This window comes from Pollicipes pollicipes, unplaced genomic scaffold (assembly GCF_011947565.3).
Source record: "Pollicipes pollicipes isolate AB1234 unplaced genomic scaffold, Ppol_2.1 Scaffold_7231;HRSCAF=8579_pilon_pilon_pilon, whole genome shotgun sequence".
Lineage (NCBI taxonomy): Eukaryota > Metazoa > Arthropoda > Thecostraca > Pollicipedomorpha > Pollicipedidae > Pollicipes > Pollicipes pollicipes.
Window position 1 is genome coordinate 21,835,556 of NW_023597034.1, and position 18,022 is coordinate 21,853,577.

At 62.1% G+C, this 18,022-nt stretch overlaps 2 protein-coding genes across 3 annotated transcripts; both read right to left on the reverse strand.

The window, feature by feature from the left end:
- Positions 1-1,757: 1,757 nt before the first annotated feature.
- On the reverse strand, positions 1,758-13,783 carry LOC119110219 (mediator of RNA polymerase II transcription subunit 12-like protein). Of its 2 annotated transcripts, XM_037233956.1 has the most exons (15): positions 13,500-13,783; positions 12,718-12,765; positions 11,286-11,473; positions 10,801-10,930; positions 9,911-10,048; positions 8,625-8,773; positions 8,211-8,307; positions 7,848-7,868; positions 6,716-6,862; positions 5,488-5,617; positions 4,944-5,109; positions 4,376-4,476; positions 3,498-3,581; positions 3,054-3,208; positions 1,758-2,199 (listed from the first exon to the last, which is right to left on the reverse strand). In XM_037233956.1, exons 4-15 carry the CDS (start codon positions 10,924-10,926, stop codon positions 1,927-1,929), a joined length of 1,587 nt encoding a protein of 528 aa, XP_037089851.1. In that variant the 5' UTR covers positions 10,927-10,930; positions 11,286-11,473; positions 12,718-12,765; positions 13,500-13,783; the 3' UTR covers positions 1,758-1,926. The 2 variants fall into 2 exon arrangements, with proteins under 2 accessions (XP_037089851.1, XP_037089852.1); XM_037233957.1 differs by lacking the exon at positions 7,848-7,868.
- On the reverse strand, positions 10,977-17,975 carry LOC119109844 (mediator of RNA polymerase II transcription subunit 12-like protein). Its single transcript, XM_037233596.1, has 10 exons — positions 17,803-17,975; positions 17,471-17,575; positions 16,440-16,561; positions 15,939-16,072; positions 15,034-15,226; positions 14,306-14,574; positions 13,683-13,785; positions 13,500-13,613; positions 11,286-11,473; positions 10,977-11,019 (listed from the first exon to the last, which is right to left on the reverse strand). Exons 1-10 carry the CDS (start codon positions 17,918-17,920, stop codon positions 10,977-10,979), a joined length of 1,389 nt encoding a protein of 462 aa, XP_037089491.1. The 5' UTR covers positions 17,921-17,975.
- Positions 17,976-18,022: the final 47 nt, after the last annotated feature.

An 18,022-nucleotide genomic window follows, 5' to 3' on the forward strand; every position in this document is an offset into this window, starting at 1 on the left:
GTTCCGTGTGACTCATGTAGCTCCTGCCTTCGCGGCCGTCGGAGTCGAGGATGGTCAAACCTGATTCGTGGATTGCTCAAACATTTTAACGAGCCCTCTCCTTTCTCGCTCTGTCTCTTGCGCAGCATATCTTCTTGGGATCTATGATATTTGATTTCAAGCAGCCAGTCCGTCTCTGCTGTCTCGTTGAAAGGCATTGCTGATAGCAGCAGCGGCCCAGTTCGAACCACCATAGCTGTCGTCCGCCTGATCGCTGTTAGTCAATCGTTAACGTTACAATCTACAATGACAGTGCTTTCAACAGGAACGAACAATCGACGTTCTTCAAAACAAGTCGCCACCTTCTACGGAGCCGTGTAGGAATCCGTGCTCTCGGCTAAGTCACCAGCGCTGAGACCATTTGGTCCCGGAGCAGGCTTGAGTTCGGCACTAGCAGCCAGCACCGGCTTATCAGGCGGCGCGGGCTCAGCAGTCGGCGGGGAAGGCGACCCAGGTTCAGCAGCAGACCCCGCCTCACTGGCGGCCGAGCCACGACGTCCCAGTGGTTGTCTGGCCATCCTCCGCACCTCGCGAGCCTCTCTAGTCACAGTCGTATCCCGGTAATATGACCCCAGGGTAAGCTTCCGGTACCTGTACTGGTCCTTCAAGGCAACCTCCTCTTGATACACTGTGTAGACAATTGGGCATGGAAAGCTACGCTGATATTTGCACTTGCATTTCGCGACATCGAGAAGCTTCTTGAATTTTGCAGTGACGGCGTTGCTGTGTTACTCTCTTTCTTCGATTTCTTGCTGACAGCTCTGTTGGAATGATATCAGTCCCTCTCGATCAATTTTGTCACGTATTTCAGACCATGAACGGGGATCACTACGTTTACCCACAGTCTCCTGCCTTCTGCCGGCGCGGTCTCGAAGGTGGTATTAGCGAGATTTATCTTCAATTCGCTCAGTCACCTGATGTAGCTCGATGCTTTCTCGTAGCCGGCAGTTGGTGGTGGGACAGTGGAGCCGGGTGGCCCATCACAAAATGTTTTGTGCGCGACCGTGTAGCCTTCGGCATGCTCATGCAAGTAATTTATCGAACAAATGTTTCAGTACCGGCAAAATTAAACTAATCAACCCATAGCGCCCACACAACGAGCATATCAATTGCAAATAAATATCACAATGATGCGTTAACAACCGCAAACTTGAACCTGCCCCGGTCTGCTGGAGCATTCTCATAACTGCACAGCTTTGGGTTTTATAAAAAAATAATGTCCTTCAATAAAAACGCAACTTAAAAGCCGTTTGGCAATGTTTTGCTGGTGCTCCTCATGATATCTATTTCACACGTAATCCACCAGGTACCAGCAGTGTGGAAAGTGACAAGCTTGAGACTTGTTGGAGGATGGTCCTAGTGCGTGAAATAGATGGCGCTAGTACCGAATACGACGTTCTTGGCGTATCACAGAACTGCTCTGGCTTCGCGAATATCAACGTTGGTGCGGTACGACACACCTGAAAGTTTATCATTAATCCGTATGCCACGGAAAAAATTGGGCTCGGTTGATTCCAATAGATTCACCCCTTCGACGACACACCCTATTGTACAAGATATGTATTACAGCACGGAGCGGCAGCGCGCCGCAGTCCAGCGCGGCTCACATGACGTCAAATAGGCGGAATGGGGGGGGGGGGGGCACGCGGCGGGCTCGAGCGCACACGCGTGCCCCTAACACGAAGCGGCGGGGGGGGGGGGGGGGGCACTGCATCCACACAGCGGTCCAGCAGCTGGCTAGCGCCGCGCAACAGCCGGCGGCGGCGGCGGACCACGCCAGAACAACAGCGGCGTCCGAGCCGGAAAGCCGGGGCACTGTCGTTGGCCGGCCGTAGCCTGTCGGGCCAGCGCGTCTCCAGCCAGCGACGGCAGCTGTCGACCGCCGCCTCACGGGTGGTGGTACTGGTACGGGTTGTGCTGTTGCGGGGGCTGCTGTTGCTGCTGTTGCTGCTGCTGTTGTTGCTGCTGCTGTTGCTGTTGCTGCTGCTGCTGCTGCTGCTGTTGAGCCAGGCTGGGCTGGCGCAGCTGGTTCATCAGCGTGGGCTGCTGCTGCATCATCATGGGGTGGCGCATGCGCTGCTGCATGCCGGCGGCCGGGGGGCCGGGTGCCATGCCCCGGTACTGGGCGCCCGGCATCGTGTTCACGGTCACGTTCGGCGCCTGCAACGGCCGGCGGAAGGAGCACTCAGCGGTGGCAAGTCAGGAGGGACGGCGAGCCGCCGACTCCCGGGCCCCGACAGGCTCGACTCCCAACGGTACAGGGGCGAAATGTCAGCCGCATGATTCAGGCACAATGCTGCACCACTCTGAATTAGTCTTGCACCTCGCCCGTCGACTGATGACGGTGTGAGGGTATGAGGGTGAGGGTCGACTGATGACGGTGTGAGGGTATGAGGATGAGGGTCGACTGATGACGGTGTGAGGGTATGAGGGTGAGGGTCGACTGATGACGGTGTGAGGGTATGAGGGTGAGGGTCGACTGATGGCGGTGTGAGGGTATGAGGGTGAGGGTCGACTGATGACGGTGTGAGGGTATGAGGATGAGGGTCGACTGATGACGGTGTGAGGGTATGAGGGTGAGGGTCGACTGATGACGGTGTGAGGGTATGAGGGTGAGGGTCGACTGATGGCGGTGTGAGGGTATGAGGGTGAGGGTCGACTGATGACGGTGTGAGGGTATGAGGATGAGGGTCGACTGATGACGGTGTGAGGGTATGAGGGTGAGGGTCGACTGATGACGGTATGAGGGTATGAGGATGAGGGTCGACTGATGACGGTGTGAGGGTATGAGGATGAGGGTCGACTGATGACGGTGTGAGGGTATGAGGGTGAGGGTCGACTGATGACGGTATGAGGGTATGAGGATGAGGGTCGACTGATGACGGTGTGAGGGTATGAGGATGAGGGTCGACTGATGACGGTGTGAGTATGAGGGTGAGGGTCGACTGATGACAATGTGAAGGTATTGCAAAGCCGCCTGAGATCTCGCGCTCGGAGCCGGCACCGTCGCCCACCTGCATGTAGTTTGTACTGGGTCTGATCTGTCCCATGTAGCCGGCTGGGCCCGGCTGCTGCTGAGAGCGCATGGGGATCATAGCCGGCTGCTGCTGCTGCTGCATCATGGCCGACTGCTGGCCAGGCTGACCCTGCTGGCTGCTGAACGCCAGGGCTGTCGGGAACAGTCGGCGGTCAGCACACACACGGCGACCTGGCGGCGCCGGCGCCCCACTGAGGCCACCAGCCTGCGCCGACCTGCCTCTGTAGGCTGTGGTTCGACAGCCCCGCCCGACCTCGGCCGTGGTTACCACCGACGCGGGCGGGTGCCACGGGCCGTAGACTGATGGGATAGCCAACACGGGCGGCTCGCCCTGCCCAGCCCACGGGACGAGCACGTGCCGAACCAAGGGTGCTGACGACGCGCCTCGACAGCCCGCCGCGGGGCGCAGCGGCCGACTCACTGTTGGGGTTTCCCTGCGTCAGCATCTGGCTGGGCTGCGGCGCCTGCTGCGCCATGTACGCCGGGTTGTAGCCCTGGTTCATGCCTGTGACAGGGTGCGGACCGGTCAGGGCCGGCTGCCGGGTGCGACTCCGCACGGCCGGCCCACCACACACGGCACCTCGCGCACGGCCGGCCAGTCACACACAGCAGCTCACACACGGCTGGCCATCACACAGCAGCTCGCGCACGGCTGGCCCATCACACAGCAGCTCACACACGGCTGGCCCATCACACAGCAGCTCACACACGGCTGGCCATCACACAGCAGCTCACGCACGGCTGGCCCATCACACAGCAGCTCACGCACGGCTGGCCCATCACACAGCAGCTCACGCACGGCTGGCCATCACACAGCAGCTCACACACGGCTGGCCCATCACACAGCAGCTCACACACGGCTGGCCCATCACACAGCAGCTCACGCACGGCCGACCCGAGACACGCAGTAGCTCACGTGCGGCCGGCCCAACACACACACAGCAGCTTGCACACTCAGCCCAACAGCAGCACTCGCACGCTCAGACGGCGCCGCTCGCGGCCGGGGACAGAGGCGGCCCCGTGCCAGCCGAGCTCCCGTGACGTGCCGGGGTCAATACTTCAGCGCGCCGAGTGGCCACACACCGGGGGTGGGCCGGCGCCCCCGGAGTCGGCCGCCGCACACTGAAGTTCTCCACATGAGCGCCGCACGGCGGCATGCGGCCTACACTGCCGGGATAAACTGACGGCGTGCGCGGGCCTGAGTACTACCGGAGGTACATGACACGACAACTCATCACGCTAAGAGGCACATGGTTTTTACCCGGGCAGCACTCTGGGTGTATGGCATGAGATACTTACTGGGGTACATGGTCTGCGGCATGCCCGGCCCGGGCGCCGGCGGGCCAGGCATCTGGCGCGGTGCATACACGGGCGCACCGTGCTGCACGCGGATCTGGTCCCTGCCGGCGGAGCACGGGGTCAGCGGCGCCCTTCCGGCGGACGGCCCACGCAGCGGCACAGAGGTAAAGGCCGGAACGGCAGCTGCTCAGCGACGCCTGAGCGACTGCCGTCCCCTCGGCGGGCCGCCTCGTCCCGCGCACCAGTCCCCTGAAGCCACGCGAGTGCGGTCATCCAGCCTCACATCGCACGGGCGGTCAGCACAGGGGCATCAGTGCACACAGCAGGAGCTGCGCTGCGTGCCTACCGGGCAGTCAAGAGGAGCACCAGTAGGCTGCACCACTGGCGAGTTCGATGCTGATGACGATGGCACTGGTTCTTACTCGAAAACGCAACCGCTGCATGGCCATAGGGAACTGATCTCACAGCACCGGGCCCTGTCCACCCCACTGAAGAGGTGTCGCGGGTCGTCATGACTTCCTCGGCCGTCGCCGCCGACTGGCCGCACCTGGCCCGCCTGCTCGCCCACCTGAAGTGCATCTGCTGCTGGCGCAGCTGCAGCTGCTTGTCCTGCATGTGCATGCTGGGGTAGCCGGGCTGCGGCTGCGGCTGCATGAAGGCGTTCGGCTGCCGGTTGCGCAGCATCTGCGAGATGGCCTGCTTGCTGGCCGACGTCTGGAAGCGGGGTCCGCCACCTGGTGGCAGCCCGATCACGGGCCGGTCAGACGACCCCGCCGGAAGGTCGGCTGGACCAGAGCGCAGGTCACGGTCCATCGCGGGCCGCGATGCCGCGGGTCACAGAGCTGTCCGGCGGGTCAGACGAGAGATCACAGAGACACAGGGCAGACGACAGAGCAGCCCGGCACCTCAGGTGACGGGCCGAGAGCCACTGAAGTCCGCACAAAAGCCCCGCAATGGGCACCACTTCCTTACATGTGATGGCACAAACTTCAGCCACCAAATGCTGGCAAGAGAGGATACGGTGCGACCGACCACCGGCCGGGGCGGACGAGCTCGGCGCCGCTGGCGTCACAGACGGGTGGTCTACAGTGGGCGGAGCGGCGTCAGCTCACCGGGGCCCAGCGGCGGCTGCTGGTAGTAGGGCGCGGCGGCCTGGGGCGCCTGCTGCTGCGGGAAGCCCCACTGCGGCTCGCCCGGGTACAGGCTGGCTGACGGGTACGGCCCCATGCCGGTCATTGGCGGCTGAAACACCACCGCGTCCCGTCACTCCAGACAGGGGACATGGCGGCCGGCGGCGGGGTCACAGATGGCACGGTCAGCGGTCACAGAGGGCGCAGGCCGGGCAGAGCACGCCACGGGCGCTGTCAGGGTAGCGCACACCGCGGGCACTGTCAGGGCAGAGGACACGGTGGGCACTGTCACGACAGAACACACCACGAGCACTGTCAGGCCAGAGCACACCACGGGCACTGTCAGGCCAGAGCACACCACGAGCACTGTCAGGCCAGAGAACACCACGAGCACTGTCACGACAGAGCACACCACGAGCACTGTCAGGCCAGAGCACACCACGGGCACTGTCCGGGCAGAGCGCACCACGGGCACTGTCAGGGCAGAGGACACCACGAGCACTGTCAGGCCAGAGCACACCACGAGCACTGTCAGGCCAGAGCACACCACGAGCACTGTCAGGCCAGAGCACACCACGAGCGCTGTCAGGCCAGAGCACACCACGGGCACTGTCAGGCCAGAGCACACCACGAGCACTGTCAGGCCAGAGCACACCACGAGCACTGTCACGACAGAACACACCACGAGCACTGTCAGGCCAGAGCACACCACGGGCACTGTCCGGGCAGAGCGCACCACGGGCACTGTCAGGGCAGAGGACACCACGAGCACTGTCAGGCCAGAGCACACCACGAGCACTGTCAGGCCAGAGCACACCACGAGCACTGTCAGGCCAGAGCACACCACGAGCACTGTCAGGCCAGAGCACACCACGGGCACTGTCAGGGCAGAGGATGCGGCGAGTACTGTCAGCATAGGACGCGGCAGGGACCACAGACCTGTCAGGCCTGGACAACAACCGGGCAGTTCCGGTGCAGGATGGAGACCCCAGGGACGCTGCAGAGCTCAGACACCAACCACTGATGGGCGGTGACAGCAAACGGTAGCAGCAAACCAAATGATGTGAACACATATAAATAACGAGAGTGTGCTGGAACTAAACACGCAGTTGACAAAACTGTATGGTGACACGTGGCCTTAACCTTGCGCAGTGGCAGGAGCCCAACCGCGCTCAGCGGCGGCGCCCGGCCCAGGCTCCAGCTCCCGTACCGTGTTCATGCGCGGCGCCATGATCCCAGAGTTGCTGAGCGATCGGTTGGGGCGCTCGCGCTTCTTGCGCTGGGCGCCGCCGCGAGCCCGCTTGTTGCCACGCGGCGAGTCGCAGCTGGGCACCTCGGGCACCTTGGCCTCCTCTTTCTGCGAACGGCGGCCGGCCTGCACGTTAGCGGCCTCAGCAGGGGCCGACGCAGTGACGGGGCGGTGTGGAGCAGCCTCTCAGCTGGGGTCAACAGTGACAGGGCGGTGTGGAGCAGCCTCTCAGCTGGGGTCAACAGTGACAGGGCGGTGTGGAGCAGCCTCTCAGCTGGGGTCAACAGTGACAGGGCGGTGTGGAGCAGCCTCTCAGCTGGGGTCAACAGTGACAGGGCGGTGTGGAGCAGCCTCTCAGCTGGGGTCAACAGTGACAGGGCGGTGTGGAGCAGCCTCTCAGCTGGGGTCAACAGTGACAGGGCGGTGTGGAGCAGCCTCTCAGCTGGGGTCAACAGTGACAGGGCGGTGTGGAGCAGCCTCTCAGCTGGGGTCAACAGTGACAGGGCGGTGTGGAGCAGCCTCTCAGCTGGGGTCAACAGTGACAGGGCGGTGTGGAGCAGCCTCTCAGCTGGGGCCGACGCGACGACAGGGCGACCACGCGCGGCGCCACAGGTTGATAACGTTCAGAAACCGCGAGCGCTTTGGTCGGATCTACACAGGGTCTTATCTTTCTTGTCACGCCCAGCATGGAGCGTGCAAGACATACTTTTTAAGAGCTGAAAATTACTGATTCTTAATGCTCTGGGAGGTACTCATTAGGCGGAGCTACCAGCCATCAATAGAACACATGATGATATTCGACGTTTCAAGACGATATTCATGGTTTCGAGACGCTCAAGAATAACGCATTATCCCGGACCTTATGTCCATCGTCTCATATAACCCGCCTGCTGCACAGCCACATGCGCTGATAGCCGTCTCCTGACGAAACCGTGCCAAAAATCCAGCCCAGGCCCCGACATACATCAAAGGCGCACAACCACCCCGGAAGGCGAGCAAATCAGGTGTACAAATCGCGTTCAAAGCCATGCCCGCTACACGGAACTGGGCAGAAATAATATAGTCATCACAACAAACGTCCGGCAAGAAATACCTGCGCCTTGGGAGGAAAGACCTGAGGGAGAGAGGGGCAGAATATAGCGGCCAAATTTCACACAGTCCAGCAGAAGTCATGGCAGGCGACGACCGCCAAAACCACCCGACATCGAACAACTGCGTAAATGACGGTTGAAAAGGGCGGCAGGCCAGCACCACAGCAATGTCAACGGACACTGGAGCGCCGCCGGCCCGCCAGTCCACAGCGCCGGCGGTGTCTGTGACGACGGCGGCGTGGCGGTCTTCAGACAGACGGACGGACAGGCGGCCGCGGCGGCCGCCGAAGCGAGAGCCGGAGGACGGGACACGGTGTCCAGCGCTGGGCAGGAGACGGCACACTGGAGCAGCGGCGACCGCACACCTGCTTCTCGGGGACGGGCTCGAGGTCCTCGGGCGGCAGCGGCGGCGGCTCCAGATAGTAGCTGTCCAGCTTGATCATGCCGTTGTGCCGGTGGAACCTGCAGCGGCCGGTAACGTCAGCACCTCAGTTCCAGCATGGTGGCGCCCGACACAGGAAAGCATGTCCCACGCCAAGCTAGCCCAGCGGGACGGCCGCCTGACACACCTGACAAACTCCTGACGACTCCTACCGGCGCTCAGATGTAATGATAGCATCTGGTGGCAGCGCGGGGGTCCAATAGCAAGTCAACAAGTCTTACCAAGAGAAAAAAACAAGCAAGTCTTACCAAGAGAACAAAAACGCATATACGTATTGCATCGTATAACGCGTATACGTATTGCATGTTGCATACGCCTTGCGCCCGCCGTGCCTCACCTCATCATCTTGAAGACCTCCTCGTACTTGCTGAGCGAGCGCTCCAGTTTGAGCGCGCCGAACCAAGACCAGCTGAGCGGCGCCGGGTTCCGGTGGCCCTCCAGCAGATCCCAGGGAGACACCTTTTGCTTGTCCACCAGGATCAGGCCCTGTCGCGCGACCGGCGGCGGGGTCACGGCCCGGCTACAGCAGGAGGTCACGCCCCAGCACGCCACGGCAGCTGACGGCGGGGTAACGGCCCGGGAAGGATACCGGCCACGGAGCCAACCGTGTCCAGACGCGCGAGGGTTGGCAGAGAGAACAGCCAGGGCTCTTACAGGATCCCCCTTGCAGACGGCAAGACAGCGCCACATAGTACAGGCGTGTCACCAGTTCAGCCCTGGGAGCATTACCGAGTCAAAGAACGGCCTGGGGTATACTGCTGCTGCCTGCACTGAGCTCGGTCCGTAGATCAGGCTATCCAAAGCGCCTCTAAGTCACGACGCGGCGCTCTGAACCATACGCAACAGACCCAGCTGTTGGTGCGGGCATTGCGGTACTGCCCGAACCGCGCGGCACCAGCTGACCAGCCTGTCGGCGGACCCGCGCGGCGCGCCCCGGCCGACAGCAGGAGCCCGCCGCCGGCGACCCTCGGCACCAGCTGACCAGCCTGTCGGCGGACCCGCGCGGCGCGCCCCGGCCGACAGCAGGAGCCCGCCGCCGGCGACCCTCGGCACCAGCTGACCAGCCTGTCGGCGGACCCGCGCGGCGCGCCCCGGCCGACAGCAGGAGCCCGCCGCCGGCGACCCTCGGCACCAGCTGACCAGCCTGTCGGCGGACCTGCGCGGCGCACCCCGGCCGACAGCAGGAGCCCGCCGCCGGCGACCCTCAGCACCAGCTGACCAGCCTGTCGGCGGACCCGCGCGGCGCACCCCGGCCGACAGCAGGAGCCCGCCGCCGGCGACCCTCAGCACCAGCTGACCAGCCTGTCGGCGGACCCGCGCAGCGCACCCCGGCCGACAGCAGGAGCCCGCCGCCGGCGACCCTCAGCACCAGCTGACCAGCCTGTCGGCGGACCCGCGCGGCGCGCCCCGGCCGACAGCAGGAGCCCGCCGCCGGCGACCCTCGGCACCAGCTGACCAGCCTGTCGGCGGACCCGCGCGGCACGCCCCGGCCGACAGCAGGAGCCCGCCGCCGGCGACCCTCGGCACCAGCTGACCAGCCTGTCGGCGGACCCGCGCGGCGCGCCCCGGCCGACAGCAGGAGTCCGCCGCCGGCGAACCGCGCAGCAGCGGCCGCCGCCTCACCCGGCGCTTCTCGAAGCTCTCGAAGCCGGGCAGCGGCGCTGACTTGAGTTCGCAGTTTATCACCTCCACCGTCTTCTTGGGGATGGGCAAGAACTGGCGCAGGTATTTGATGGACACGCCGCGTCTGTCGCCCAGCTCCTGTGGCGGGCGGAACGCCGGTCAGCACCAGTCAGCGTCGCCGGCCGGCCGCGCACGGCGTCACACGTGCAGCCGGAGGTGGACAGGAGGCGTCGACCAGTCGATGGTGGACAGGAGGCGTCGGCCAGCCGGTGGTGGACAGGAGGCGTCGGCCAGCCGGTGGTGGACAGGAGGCGTCGGCCAGCCGGTGGTGGACAGGGGGCGTCCGCCAGCCGGTGGTGGACAGGAGGCGTCGGCCAGCCGGTGGTGGACAGGGGGCGTCGGCCAGCCGGTGGTGGACAGGGGGCGTCCGCCAGCCGGTGGTGGACAGGAGGCGTCGGCCAGCCGGTGGTGGACAGGGGGCGTCGGCCAGCCGGTGGTGAACAGGAGGCGTCGGCCAGCCGGTGGTGGACAGGGGGCGTCGGCCAGACGGTGGTGGACAGGGGCACCGGCCAGCCGGTGGTGGACAGGGGCACCGGCCAGACGGTGGTGGACAGGGGCACCGGCCAGCCGGTGGTGGACAGGGGCACCGGCCAGATGAACACGGCTCGCGCTGCTGCTAGGCTGTGGATGCATCCGACTCAAAGCCTTCGCTTAACGAAAACAGCTACGTCCGCACAGGTGTGGCGACGTTCTGTTTAATCCCGACTCTTTTGGACTGCGACACGGGATATGTGCCAAGAGCGCAACACAACAAATCGGTTTGTCGAGCATCATTAGTACTCGACACAGCCCGCAGGAGGGCGCCCACTCGGACCTCCACCGGCCCCCACCTTGCGCAGCTTCTTGGCCAGCGTCTGGTAGTGGCGCTTGTTCTCCTCGGGCTTCTCGGCTTGCGAGTCTCCCACGACGGCCGAGTGGATCAGGGTGGCCATCATGTCCACCACGGTGGTGTACATGTCACTGCCAAAGGTGGCCCGTCGTCACATCATATCCCCAACAATGATGATCATATCCCCAACAGATCAAGCCGATCACCGTGATGCATGTCGCTGCCACGTAAATGAAGGTGAGGTCGTGCAGATGCTAGTCTGTCAACCTATGTGATACCTATTGCCCTCCTCCTGGTAACTCTGTCTTCCTCGAGTTATCTCAGCGATGACCTGCAGGCTCTGGCGACTCTCCGATCACGGTCACCAACACGCTGCCCCCCCCCCCCCCCCTCGCTGACCACGAGCAGCACACACCGACCGGCGTCCGCCGCACAGCTCAAGCCGCCGCCGAGGCGTCAGCACGCTCCCCTGCCCCCGCCGCCCACCTGTTGTTGTAGAGCGTGACGACGCCGTTGGTGACCAGCTGGGCCAGCAGCACAACCCAGGTGTCGGTGCAGCTGAGGCTGCCGCGCTGGATGGCGTCGAACACGCCGCCCAGCAGACTGAAGCGCAGCTGGAGCGCACTGTACACGTGCGGTCCGGTCTTGTTCTCGTCCGGGAACACCGTCTCCTTCTGTCGGGCATGGCACGGGCAGCGACGTCATCGTCATTGGGGCTTTACGACATACTCTGCTGCTGAGGCTATAAGGCGTCGCTGCTCACCCAGGCAAGGACAGGCACTGCGTGGAATCGAACCCCGTACCTCTGGTTTCCCAGACGCGCAGCCTTACTAGCCTCCACCATCGACGCCGTGCACGAGCGGCGTCTGGGAGCTGCCGCCGCCAGCGCACCGCTGGCGTGCGGGCGGAGCGCTGGCCCGTCGGCACTGGCGGCCGGACAGGCCAGCGCGCCCCAAACCGCCAGCGTGACGTCACGCTTGGCAGTGGTGCCAATGTGGTGCATACGTCATCAGACTCAACCCTGGGCACCTCCCCTAAAGGCAAAAACAGAACGAAAAACGGTCGCCGGACGTGGCACCCCAATACAGAGCCTCCGCCACGGCGCCAGCCGCCGGCATCGCCATCGCCACCGCCTCCGCCTCATGTCGCAGTTATAACGCTCCAATGATGCAGTCCTGACAGTCCACCGCGAGCACCCGCCCACCCTCGCTGTCGATGTTTATTCCGTACATTAAGGCGTGTATGGTGTTGGTACCCGAAAACTAATTGAGACGGGGACCTAATATGCGTGTGACGTGCTGAAAGTAGACAAAAGAGAATGAAATAATGAATTGTTTTCGACCTGTGACCACAGACATAGCAAGCAGCAGAAGAGTTTTGTATCTGGAAAAAATGTGCGTTATGATTGACGCTGCCAGTCTTTAGTTGCGTATGATAAATGTCTACGAATTTTGACCTGCATGAGAAGCGTAAAGGAAGTTTTCCAGTGGCGATCAGATCATGTAGATTCTTTGATTTTTCGCGTGATGCCTGCGCGCGAGGCGCTTCTGGTAGTTTGCTTCACATGCGAGTGGTGTTTGGTATGAAGGGTCGTTAAAAAGGTGTTGACCGAGGCAAGACAGCCGCGCTGCTGCTGCCAGTGTGAAGCGGCGCGCGCGGCCGGCCGCCAGCGCCCGAGCCCATAGGAAACGGTGTGGACGGACAGCCAGCCGAGAGGTAGGGATACGAACGGACGGACAGCCAGCCGAGAGGTAGGGATACGAACGGACGGACAGCCAGCCGAGAGGTAGGGGTACGAACGGACGGCCAGCGGAGCAGCAGCGGAACGGGCGAACAGCCAACGGAGAGACAGCAGAACGGCCAACGGCCAGCGGAGAGGCAACGGTGCGGACAGACAGCCAGCTACGATCCCACGCACCTTGTTGCTTTCGGCGCCCTTTCGCTTCTCTTCCTTATCTTTTGACTCCTGAGTGCAACAGAAGACAGCTTGTTAGAACCCACACTTTACACTTTCGGCGGTGGCGACAATTGCTTCAATGTGACGGCGTCATACGTAGGAAGCGCACATGCGACGGACATATTGTTCCGGCCATATGCTAGGATCGAATATCGTACAGCTACTAATACACGTGAAGAAAATATCGAGCGCAAACAACACAAAGCTGGAACATGGACAGAATACATAACAGCAGTGTTTCATATCGAAATGGAAAATAATCAAAAGACAAAACATTTCATGGATAAATGCTGAAAAATGAGCATGGGAATAAAAAAGAATTAATAAAAAAAAGACACATGATGGCATGGAAAAACAATGGCAGGATAAACACAAACAAGAAAAAGGTCAAATAACAAGATACGATCAAACGGCAAGATACCCACGGCGTGATTTTGATACACAAAGCGGGCTGATAAAACGCATCGGCTGTTCCATTCTCGGGTGGGCAAACCATCGCCCGGATAAATACAGAATCAAGTTCACACATCGCATCACCAAAACGCTACCTTACTGTCAGTTGTTTATATTTTCGATTAGCGCTGGATATATTGAGTCTACCTATACTTAATATTCCTTTTGCATTCCAGATCTTGTACGGGATATATGGACCGTCATGCGGCCATTATTTTATGTCCTCAAACTAGTGTTACACCGAAAGCACTGCCGATTACCCATCCCCTCATCTCCATTCGCTTACTCACGTCCTTGCCATCCCTGGAGAGGAACTGCTGGAACTGGACCTGGAGCGAGCTGACCAGCTCGTCACGCTGCTCCTCGTGTCCGCGCACACAGCTGAGCACCAGCTGCTTGAAGGGCTGGTGGGCGGCGGGACCGGGCGCCGCCGGCGTGGCGCCCCGCCGCGTCCAGCTGGCCGACTCCAACACCTGGATGGCGGCCTGCAGGATACGCGCCTGCGCCTCGGCCGGCAGCTTGGCCACCAGCGGCGGCACCAGCCACACGAACGACGGCCGCTCGTCCGAACCGAGGCTGGTGGCGACAGCAGACACGCGGTCAGAACTTAACACTCAGCCGGGGGGGGGGGGGGGGGGACGACGGGCACTCGTCCGGACCGAGGCTGGTGGCGACAGCAGAGGCACGCGATCAGAACTAAACACTCAGCGGGGAGGGAGGGGGGGGGGGGGAGGGGGGGACGGTCGTCCGAACCGAGGCTGGCAGCGACAGGAATAAGTAGGGTCAGCGGCACGAGGGACGACACCGGCTGACAACAGGCTGGACGACCCAAAGACGGCTCTTGACAGGGACAAACATCAGAAATATCAGCATCACCCACATCTCGGCCGCACGCTCCCCCTGCCGTCCAGCGCCGGCCCACCCAACCGACGTGTGGCCGTTCGGCGCCGGCCCACCGACCTGGCGCGTGGCCGTCTGGCGCCGGCCCTCCCACCTGGCGCGTGGCCGTCTGGCGCCGGCCCTCCCACCTGGCGCGTGGCCGTCTGGCGCCGGCCCTCCCACCTGGCGAGTGGCCGTCTAGCGTCGGCCCTCCCACCTGGCGTGCGGCCGATGCGCCTCGCCGCCGCCCAGCTGGAACGCCTCGATGACGGCGCGCGCCAGCGTTTGCAGCCACTGGGCGTGCTTGTCTGCCGCCTGTTTGGCCGTCTGGCGGTAAAGCAGGCGCAAGTCGAGCAGGGCCACGCGCATCGTCCACTGGTCGAGCGTCTCCAGGATGCGGCCGCAAACTTGCCGCTCCCCGGGCGTGTCGTCCACGAAGAACGTGTAGTTGTCCGGGTGGACGATCATGTGGAAGAGCCGGCGCGCCTGCGGCACGTGCGGGCACAATGTCGGCGAGATTGGGAGGGATCACCCGGGAGGTCCCAGCAGAACTCGCGGCCACTGCGCCCGCCACTGGCTGCGGAGGTCGCTCTAGTCCGTCAGTCCTGTCAAAAGTGCAGGCTGATGACGGCACAGGCTGATGACAGCGCGGGCTGATGACAGCGCGGGCTGATGACTGTGCGGGCTGATGACCGTGCACGCTGATGACAGAACAGGCTGATGACAGCGCAGGCTGATGACAGCGCACGCTGGCGACAGAACAGGCTGATGACTGTGCAGGCTTATGACCGTGCAGGCTGATGTGGACGTCTCTGATGGCTGGAGGCGCTGTGTGTCACGGAAGACTGCGGTGGTTATCATTGCCGCACGGCAGGCGTTGTTCTACGGCCTCCGATAGGCAGCGGTAGCCGGAGCTGGGCGGACGCCGCCGTCAGGCAAACACACCTGCTTGGGCGACATCTCGCGATCCAGCAGGTCGACATCAACCTCATCGGGTGAGTTGGCCTTCTCCATGGAGACGATCTCCTCTGGCGAGCTGAGGAACTTCTCGCGCACCCACGACTGGCTGCAGATCTGCTTCAGCATGTGGCGCGCGAACTCGGAGAGGCCAGCCTTGCTCAGGCCCGGTCCGGACCGCCTGTGGGGTGATGGGTATCGGACAGGGACTCAAAACTCGTTCCCAGTGGTGTCCGGCGGGGCACCGCCGACGACACGGGCTCACACTCCGACACCGAGACGGACTGTACACTCGGAGAGGCCGGCCTGGCCCAGGGCCGGCCCCGACTTCTACCTGCGGGACCTCTACCGTTGACATCACACGCTGTAAGCCGCATCACCGATCACCATCAGACGTGTTAACCACACGGCCCAGCTTCGCCTTATCGTGAAGCGGGGCAGGGGAACGGAGCGAATGAAGCTGTGAGAGATGAGTGGGAGGTAGAGTAAGAGACAAGTTGCATGAGTGGGAGAGGAGCCATCGACCAGACATCACGACTCCACTCACTCAGCTGGCGACATGCCGTGCCCCAGACAAACCAGAGGCACATGGAGCTCAATCTCCCACCAATCAGTGAGATGATGATAAGTGAGCAAAGGCAATGGAAGGAAGTGGTAACTCGTGATCGTGACACGGGGGGAGGGGGGGGGGGGAAGATGAAGGACAAGGTGCGAGGGCCGGCTGCCGCACCCGTGCTCGTGGCAGGGAGGGAGGGGGAAGATGAAGAACAAGGTGTGAGGGCCGGCTGCTGCACCCGCGCTCCTGGCAGGGGGGGGGGGGGAGGAGGATGAAGGACTACGCGTGAGGCCCGGCTGCTGTACAGTTGACAAGGCGCGAGGACCACCTGCCGTACCCGTGCTCGTTTGGCTCGCCGTGATGGTCAGAGGTGCCCAGGATGGCGCTGATGCTGAGTTCGCCGCCGCCCGTCTTGCTCTCCGTCCTCCCGACGCCGTCGCCAATCGTGGCGTCCGCCAGGATGATGATGGTCTGCGCACCGCCCCACCTCGGTCAGCTCAGGCAGCGGCTGGCTCGGCGCCCGGTCAGCGCGTGCACCGGCCGGCTCGGCGCCCGGGCAGCACGTGCACCGGCCGGCTCAGCGCCCGGTCAGCGCATGCTTCGGCCGGCCTGGTGCACCTCACTATATATATATATATATATATATATATATATATATATATATATATATATATATATATACATGTATGTAGCTATGCACGATGTCTGCTTGCAATGCTGTGCACGTAATGCTCATTTTTTTACTTTAAAATATTTCTCAATGCATGCTAAGTTAAAATATGCTACACGATGTACTTCACTAAAGCCATAGTTGCTGGGTTGTTTCCCAGGAGCCGACCTTGAGGGCGCAGAGCAGAGCCTGCACAGGAATGTTGTCCTGCGCTGCCAGCAGGAGGTGGCGATCACAGCTGTACTTGAGACTGCACGGCTGGCCAGCAGAGGGGACGGACGTGCTCGAGCCTGGCCACGCACGACCCACGTGAGATGCAGCTCAACCACCATGTCCCGTATGATGGACGCCTGATGATCCCACGCCCATATCTCAAACTCTTGTCAAAGAAGCATTACACATGAAAATGAGCGATATTTTTTCCGAAATGGGCGACCGCTGGCTGTCAGCCGTGTGGCACGACTCAAACCCTGGGCAAGCGGGCTACCGGCGGGATCAGCAAATACTGGCCTGTGACAACTGCTGCCGCCTCAGCTTACCCCCGTCTTCGCACCCTCAAAAGACGCACAATAGTGTAAGTTTTTACTGTTGCGCAGGTCCCGTGTATTTGTGTTAGTCTGGTATCTGATGACAACAAGATTAAATCTACGAAATGAATTCAGATTGAAAATCAAGCAATACTCCAGACACCTCCGATTTGATAAATGGTCACCACGATTTGAGATGACCGACCATTTCTGTCTTTTAAAGCGTACCTTGTGAATTTACCAGATAACATCCACAAACCAGAAAAATCAAACGAGCTTTCCCGTACACTTCTGAATATGGATGATATGCATAGAGCTTTCAAGACCAAGGGTGGCCGACGGCCAGCCGATGAGCCGGCCGACCACATCTGCAAACGGGGGGAGCACACCAGCCGATGAGCCGGCCGACTACATCTGCAAACGGGAGAAGCACACCAGCCGATGAGCCGGCCGACCACATCCGCAAACGGGAGGAGCACACCAGCCGATGAGCCGGCCGACCACATCCGCAAACGGGAGGAGCACACCAGCCGATGAGCCGGCCGACCACATCCGCAAACGGGAGGAGCACACCAGTCGGGAGAGGGCACACACAGAGGCGGGTGTCGGTGTCGTCCGGACTGTCGGTGTGCCCGGAGCGCGGCGGCGACAGCGGCGACTCGGCTCACTCACCGGTGTCGTACCAGGTGGGCTGCGGCTGCTCGGACGGGATCCACAGGTGGCCGAGCAGCCGCAGCACGAGCCGCGCGCCCGGCTCGCGCTCGCGGTCGCCCTTGCCTGCGGCGCGGACATCACCACTCAGCGCCAACCACAGTCGGCCGCGCTGGGCGTCACATGCACACGTCTAGCTCATGACAACGAACTCACGATACGTTACGCCATGTCTGACATTAATGGAAGTAACATCCCCGCATCCAGTCCCCGATCACACTCGTGTGCGCTCCGCCCATCCATAAGCAACGTCCCGACGACTGAAGCCAGCCTCCATCCCCTCCCCCACTCACTGCCTGTGAGGAGGCAGTGGGCGCCGAACTGGATCACGTCGTCCATGTAGATGCAGTGTCGGGCGGCCAGCACAGTCATGAAAAGGGCGACGCTGCGGTGGGTGGCCGGCGCCGTCATGTCCACGGCCGTCAGCACGTCCAGCCAGCTGTCCGAGCCGCCGCACGCCGCATCCAGCACACCTGGCGCCGGCCCGACAAAGACGGTCACGGCACGGCACAG